Source organism: Agelaius phoeniceus, chromosome 12 (assembly GCF_051311805.1).
Source record: "Agelaius phoeniceus isolate bAgePho1 chromosome 12, bAgePho1.hap1, whole genome shotgun sequence".
Classification (NCBI taxonomy): domain Eukaryota; kingdom Metazoa; phylum Chordata; class Aves; order Passeriformes; family Icteridae; genus Agelaius; species Agelaius phoeniceus.
The window spans coordinates 14039096-14046873 of record NC_135276.1 but is presented as its reverse complement, the minus strand read 5'-3'; the positions used below and the strand labels follow the sequence as shown (position 1 = coordinate 14046873).

Sequence of the window (7778 nt, the reverse complement as noted above, 5' to 3'; positions counted from 1 at the left end):
CGGATCGCGCGCGGGCGGAACGGGAAGCCGTCGGCCAATAAGCGAGGAGAGGCGGGCGGAGCGCGGCGGGTCCCAGCAGGCGGCGCGCGGCGCTGAGGGCTGGGCGGGTGTTAATGGCGGACGCCGCTCCCGCCGCCCAGAAGTGACTGATCGCTCCCGCCGCCCGTTCCCGCCGCTTCTCGCCATGTCCGTGGTGCCGCCTAACCGCTCGCAGACCGGCTGGCCCCGCGGGGTGAACCAGTTCGGGAACAAGTACATCCAGCAGACGAAGCCGCTCACGCTGGAAAGGACCATCAACCTGTGAGCGCCGCCTCGGGCCTGCCCGGCTCTGCCCCCTCCCGTCCCGCCCCGCTGCCGAGCTCGTCCCCAGCGGCTCGGCGGGGTTTTCCCTCAGTGCCCGCCCTGCGAGGTCCGGAGGGTCCCGGCCCTTTGGAGGGCTGGGGCACAGCGGCAGCAGAGCCCGAGTGCCGATGGGGGCCCGCCCCCCTCACAGGGGGCTGAGCCGCGCTGAGGGTACCGAGGGTAGGGGGGTACCGAGGGCTTGCCGGCCTTGGTGGGAGTGTGGAGTATTCGGTGTTTTAGTGCTTAGAAACAGCGTCTGGCTCGGGAGGTGTGAACCCCGGGTAACACAGGCAAGGTTTAGGTGTTTAGGTGAGCATCACAGACGTTTTCGTGCTCTCCTAGGCATCCAGAAAGGCGGCAGAGAGACAGGGATTTTTCTTGGCCTCGCTGGGATTTGGGCTGACCGTGGGCAGTCAGTAGGATGTGGCTGGATGTGCCTGGTGTTTGTGGATTGTCTGGTACTGATGTTGGAATTAAAATTCAGAGTGTTTCCTACCACAGATAATCGTCATAGATACAAACTACTTACTATTAAGTATTCATGTATTTTTTATGAGAAGTCATATATTTTTACTTCTTCCAGTAAATCTGGTGGATTTGGGATGTGTTCTTTGCTAAGTGCATCTGTCAAGTTGCAAAAACCAGCAAATGTTAGCTGCAACAGTCAATATTCAATTTTAGCTATTAATCACTGACACTTTTGTGTTCTTTTAGTGTAACTGAGTTTATTCAGAGTCATGTGAAAGTTCAAATATGAACTTTAGAAATTGGAATATTTCTACTGGGTTTCTGAAGCAAAGACTCATAATGAAGCTGTGTTACCAGCAGCATTTTTTTTAAGTCAAGGCTGAGGGTTTTGATGGACAGACTAATGCACCCACATTAGTATAGTATGGGTTAGCATAATAGGTTATTATTAAAACCATTTGTGTATCTAAAAATGGAAATGAAAGGAAAAAGAAAAGTAGATGATTTTAAACTATAAGTGAAACTAGGGGAGCTTGTTAGTAAATGAACCTGTGGTTTGGAAGCCGGTTGTTTTGGCTCACTTTTCTACATGAGAAAAGGCCCTGACAATGATAACTGGCTTGTTATTTTAATGGCTCTAAAACATGAGGTAAATTGGAGGAAGAGGAGGGCTGGAATTTGAGGGGAGAAGAGTATATGCTACTAAAGTTTGACATGGCTGGGGAAAGAATCCATGCCAAGAAGCATTTCAAGGAAAACATCAGTCTTTCATTCTGTTAATTCAGTTGCTTTGTGCCACAGGTCAGTAAAACCATGGTGTTAACTCATCACTGCTCTGCCCAGAACCATTTTCTTCTCCCTCTTGACTTAGCTGGGTGGTTCTGTCTTTCCTCCAGGTCTCCTGCCATCAGACCTGTCTGTTACATGGATTTAATTGTACAACAACACTCTGCTGTTGCCCTCTGTGCTGTCTTGGACTGACCCATTTCTTGCCTAAACTTTCCTTTCTTTCTGTTTTCAGTCCCTCTTACCTGGAGAAATTGCCGAGTTTCCGCTGCAGTGTCACAGGAGTGCAGGGGCCCTGCACCAGCCCAACAGAGGGATCTGCTCATGCTCTTGATCCTACCCCAGGCTCCCAACCCTGTACTCAGAAACTCAGCATTTCTCCTCTTCTGTGATCCACATGTCTGATTTCCCACTTCAAAACAAAACCACTTCTGACAATTTAGTTCTCAGGCTCTCATGACATCTGCAGAAGAAAACCTGCAGTCCTGTGCAGCTTCCTTCCTTGCCAGCAGAGCTTTTTCTCCAGCCTCTTTTCCAGCTCCTTTCAGAGCATTTCCCTGCAGCGTGGAGATCAAAGAGGGTGGCTGTTGGATGACAGTTGGTTCTGTGCTTCTTTTCCTTCTTTTGAGCCTGCACCAGGCTAGAGTGCAGCTCAACAGGACTGTCTGTGCTTTGTGTTCCATAGTGCAGATCTCCCTGGGACAGGGGCCTCATAAGCCACAAGAAAGATTTTAGCCCTGCACTATGACTTACCCATCAAGCAGTGAAGGGTCTGCCTCAGGCTAGACGCTGTGTCATGGGGATTTCAAGTTAGATTCCTTGCTGTGCAGTAACATTTTTTCTCCTCCTTACAGGTATCCTCTGACCAATTACACGTTTGGCACAAAGGAGCCCCTGTATGAGAAGGACAGTTCGGTGGCAGCTCGGTTCCAGCGCATGAGGGAGGAGTTTGACAAGATTGGCATGAGGCGGACGGTGGAAGGAGTTCTGATTGTGCATGAGCACAGGCTGCCCCACGTGCTCTTACTGCAGCTGGGTACAACTTTTTTCAAGCTGTAAGTGTCTGTTTCCTAAGTGTAACTTCACTTTATTGTCACAGACCACTAAACATGTGGGCTAGATGTTAAACTGTGGCCAACTACTCAGTGTTTTGAATGGGATTAATTGCTTGTAAAGACTTAGTCTGGAAAGTATTTTTTGAATGGTGGTGTTTTAATCTAAAGTGTGTTTGACTCTGCTCGTGAGGGGGATGATTTAGTTTGGAAGTGACTGGGAATCTTAGTTACAGTGCATCACTATAGTAAAATCTTATTTAAAACTCATTGTCAGCATTTGGTGTGTTGTACTTGCATTGTGAAAGCTGTTATGCTTCAGCAGCTTATGCTATGCCCATAAAAATGGGGAGGTGGAGGCCAAGGACTAACCCCCTGTAAATGCAGAATGATACCTGTTGACAAACTAATGGCTGAGCTGGGATAGCAAGAAGGGTAGGCATCTAAATTTGAGAAAATTGTTTCAGTTCATCTCATAGTTATCACAGCCAGGGTGAAGTTTTAGTGATTGAATATGGTTGTAGTGATGGTGGTGATTTTCTGATTTTCTTTTTTAAACTAGATGGCCTTGACTTTTCTCATGTTACATGCTTGTGTTCTTGTTCTAACATTTTATATTGTTCTCAATTTTGTGTGTGTGTTAAATCTAATTTTACATCTAGATTCGTTTTTGACATCTTGATTTGAAGGGCTGTTGCAGACAAACTAGGCAAGATTGTAAACGATTTGCAAAATGATGTAATGGCTGTAATGAAAATGAATAATCCTGCATCATTTTCCCACATGAGTTTTATTTTCTGCTTTCTGTATGCTTCAGTGAGTGCTGGTTTTGTGATAAGAACAAATACAGGCAGTATTTACAGCCCTTCAGCTTCTGGTTATTATTGTTAAAACTTTACCCTATAGGGTCTGAGTTATTATCATGTGTATTGTTATGGTTTGTCCTGCTGAACTGAAAGTATTTTATGAAATGGTTATTTTTAAGGGACATAAATAGCCATTTTAGTTTCAGTTTTGGTGAAAGCTATGCTGCTGTCTTCAAATTCAGCAAAGCTAGTTCTGGAACTTCTGGTTTAAGAGCCATAAGTGAATTTGTAACTCCCTGCCTGGAAGCACACTGGAACTTGCCTATGAAGATTAGTAAATGCAATAAAATAACTTTGGCTTTCATCACTGATTATTTTAACAGACCTGGTGGTGAACTCAATCCAGGAGAAGATGAGGTAGAAGGGCTCAAACGCTTAATGACAGAGGTCTGTTTGCTTTCATTATGTTGCTGTAGCAGAATGTTGCATTTTTTTTAGAATTACCAGAATAAGCTAAAGCATTAGAGTAGTTTTCTTACCACTGTTGTTATTTTGTTGCTTTTGTGATGTTCTCAGGTAGTTAACAAATAAAGCAGTCAAGTTTTCATTTATCTGCATCATGAGTGTGGCTGACTCCTACCTGCTGCTCAAGTCCTGTGTTCATTTGCAGCTTTGCTTTCTGACTGGCTTCAGGCAAGTGAGTGTAGAGATGAGCAATAAGATATGTTCTGGAGGACAACTGATGGGGACTTGCCTTTGAGATGGTCCTCCCAATGCACCATGTTCTCCAAATAACTAAATTAATTCTGCTAGATAATGTAAAAATGTATTTCATTCTTCCCATTGGTCTGATAGGACTCAATCCAGCTGAGTACAGCATAGATTTTGAAAAGCTTTCTAGAGTGCCCTTGTCCTATCAGGTGAGGCTTTAACTAAAAAATCTCAATTTATACAAAAATACTTTACAATTCTATTGAAAGCTGTCTCAGAGCAGTTATGAACTACATCAGACACATATTACAGCAGGTCTTTGTGCTTCCAGTATGTGTTTGCTAAAACAGTTTCCTTGAGGTAGTTCGGGGTCTGACTAGTACTGGATGTTTGATAGATACTGGGTCGTCAGGATGGTGTTCAGCAAGACTGGGTGATTGATGACTGCATTGGCAACTGGTGGAGACCAAACTTTGAACCTCCCCAGGTGAGTGCTCCTGTGGGCTTCCATCTCCTTTGCTCAAATTCTGTCTGTACTTTTAAAAGCCTTCAACCTTTCACATGGGCTTCTTGAGTACCTGCTGCATGAGCAATTAGTTTTTCTGGGTTTTGTCTATTTAATCTCCTTTCTATGACTGAAGAGAAACTACAGACTTTTTTAAAATGGAAACTCCTGTCTCCCTTCTCACACCTGTCCTCATGGATGAGAAACCACTGGATGTTGTAGCTTCCAGTTCTATGCTGAGACATATGCACCATTTCAATTCCTTTTGTAGCCACAATGGAGACTGGCACTGCTGCTTATGGAACAGGTGCCCTAGTCTCACTACCCTGTTTCTAAGGGCTTTAATATTGAAGATCCTTGCTTAATTTGTTTTTATGCATTTCTGTTTTATTCAGCTGTTTTAACTGCTTGTGATATTGCTGCCACTTCAGAGCCTGTCAATAGTTGTGACAGCAACAGCATTTCTTTCTTAAATACTTTCTTAAGAAAATGGTTTTCTTTATTTGATGCCATGAAAGAACAATATATGACACACTGAAATCTTGTACAGGGCTTGATAATTTATTTACTTAAGATTACACAATATTTTCAAAGCTCTGTACAACTGGTTTTTACCATTTTTCTTCTAGTACCCATATATCCCAGCTCATATTACAAAGCCAAAAGAACACAAAAAGCTTTTTTTGGTCCAGCTTCAAGAAAAGGGTAAGTGTTTGTTTGCATCAAAGGGTTGTATTTGTAACAATGTTCAAATGCTTACATTTCACTCAAGGAAAACAAAGTTGTGATTGTGTTTGTTATGGTATTTTATACCAAGATGTGTATGCTTGCTGTTGTTTGTGGTTGATCACTAACAAAGTTAAATGCTGGTATCTGTTTTGAAGGTAGATGATCCTTTGAACATGAGTTCCTAGTAAATTTTCATTCCTGCTCCTGCATCAGTTTGTGTACAGCATGTGAATCCCACATTTAACTAGAAAAGCAATAAACATTGAGCTTGAGTGCTCCATGTAGTGAACTTGTTTTGAGGTCTGTGGGGGATGATGATACCTTGGCTGTATGTGTGCTGGTTTTTCTGATTCATCAACTTGTATTTGTTTTTAGCTTTGTTTGCAGTCCCCAAAAATTACAAGCTGGTTGCTGCACCATTGTTTGAGCTCTATGACAATGCACCAGGATATGGACCTATTATTTCCAGCCTTCCTCAACTTTTGAGCAGGTATGTTGTATTTGTATGGTGGTTCTTGGGAACACGTTTGCTGTGGGACACCAGAGCAAGGCAAGGTGCTACAGGATCCAACTTGAAAAGGTGGCATCTGTCCCAAAGATTCTGCTTCAGATGAGCTGGATGGACACTTTGGAGACACTGATCACAACTGGCTAGCACCAAAGTCCTACCTAGCAGTTGTAGCTAAGGAAGACATGGAAGACAGTGAGGATGAGGCTGTGCACAGACTGAGGAACAGCTTCTTGGAGCTGTTGGGGACAGCTGGAGAGTTAAAGCCAGGATGTGAGTTTGAAGCACTGAGTTAGGTATGCATATTATCACAGCTTTGTGCTGGCTGAATGTGGTGGGTTTTTTACACTCTCTAGTGGTGTTAATGAAGTGTAGCATCTTTCTGACACAAATATCTGTAGGGACAGCTGTATATTTTTCCTTGATGTTGCAATGTATGCATGCTTTGACTTTCTCACTTGGGAATGACTTATGGCTCGTCTCTCCAGAGCTCACTAGTCCCACTGGTCTCTTACCTGAGAGAATGATCAGGCATGCCAGGAGTTCCACAGCCTGCCAGCTCTTCCTCAGGGAAGTAGTTCTGTCACCTGCCTACTATGATGAGAAATGTTAGCACTGGTGTTGCCCATAATATTCTTGTTTCCTGCTGAGTATTTTTCTCTCTAGCCCAAATTTTGGCTTCCCCTCCTCTAAAGACAGCAGGTATATATGAGTACCAGCAAAACACTGTCTGCTATGCAGGTTGGGTAGTGGTGCACCAGACACATCCAAAGGCTGGGCATCTGGAAGCTGAGATGGATGCTTGCTTCCACACTTATGAAACTTAGCTGGAAAAAATTCTCTTTTCACTATGTCTGTATGTTCCCCTTGGAACATGTAAGGTTGGCCTAGCAGCAGAAATGCTGCAAAAGAGTTGCTGATGGAGGAATGTAACTCTCACTGTGATTTATGTATCTATTAACCTGTTTTAGGAGATGAAATGTTAATAATTAGTTCTTCTGCAACCATAAGAGACAGTTGTACAATGCTAGAGTAGGATTGGCTGTTAAAAATGATGTATGTACTGCTATACTGTAAAGCTGTCTTATTAAAAAATGTACTTTTGTCCTGTCAGGTGGAGGCTTATCCAGAGCAGAAACAAAACATTTGCTTATTCATTCAAAAATACCCTTTAAAAAAAGATTGAAAACTCCTGACTTGGTATAATCCTTTTAATTTTAGGTTCAACTTTATTTACAACTGAATTCCTATGTACCTGAAGACTCCAGTAGAAGAAGCCGTCTCTGTGAGCACAGCTTTGAACTGTAGAGACACGAATATGTGTGACACAAGGATTTTTTTAAGTCATTCTCTTCCTGAAGGCCACTAAACATTCTATGGTATGAACAGAGAAGTGAATCTCAACTGTTTAGCTAGAGAGATGGCAATGGGCTACCAGTGTTATAATCCCTTTTCATTGTAATACTCACCAATTTTTTGTTTTGTACAACATTAAACAATATGGTTAAGATTCTGTTTGTCTTGGGTTTGGTTTGGTTTTTGTTGTTTTGTTTTGTTGTGGTTTTTATAGGTTTTTTTTAAGTTTTTTTTTTCCTTCTGTTTATTAGTTGTTTTATTTTTCCTTATTGTCTCTTACTTTTGGATGCATATTTTAAACTTTATTACTTTTCTTCAGGAATACAGATGATCTTGGAATTAGGAGCTAAGCCATTCAGGGCCCATTCAGATGCTGTGATCTTTATCCCTGGGCAGTGAATATCCCTGGGATCAGGGAGAAATGAAATAGCTTAAGTGGGTTCAATATTGTTTTGAGTCTTAATTAACTTGGAGACCAGACTGCTTTTTTGAGGGAGAATGAGTACTTAAAGGCA

At 42.7% G+C, this 7778-nt stretch overlaps 1 protein-coding gene across 1 annotated transcript; it reads left to right on the top strand.

Annotated features, from left to right (window-relative positions):
* Positions 1–58: 58 nt before the first annotated feature.
* On the top strand, positions 59–7420 carry NUDT21 (nudix hydrolase 21). Its single transcript, XM_054640969.2, has 7 exons — positions 59–300; positions 2451–2651; positions 3838–3901; positions 4563–4652; positions 5300–5375; positions 5775–5889; positions 7129–7420. The coding sequence occupies exons 1-7, from the start codon at positions 185–187 to the stop codon at positions 7148–7150; spliced, it is 684 nt and encodes a 227-aa protein (XP_054496944.1). The 5' UTR covers positions 59–184; the 3' UTR covers positions 7151–7420.
* Positions 7421–7778: the final 358 nt, after the last annotated feature.

Coding starts and splice junctions, on each gene's coding strand:
- NUDT21 (XM_054640969.2), top strand. CDS start 185: ATGTCCGTGGTGCCGCCTAACCGCTCGCAGACCGGCTGGCCCCGCGGG. Junction 301..2,450: donor CTGGAAAGGACCATCAACCT/GTGAGCGCCGCC, acceptor TCCTCCTTACAG/GTATCCTCTGACCAATTACA. Junction 2,652..3,837: donor GGTACAACTTTTTTCAAGCT/GTAAGTGTCTGT, acceptor TTATTTTAACAG/ACCTGGTGGTGAACTCAATC.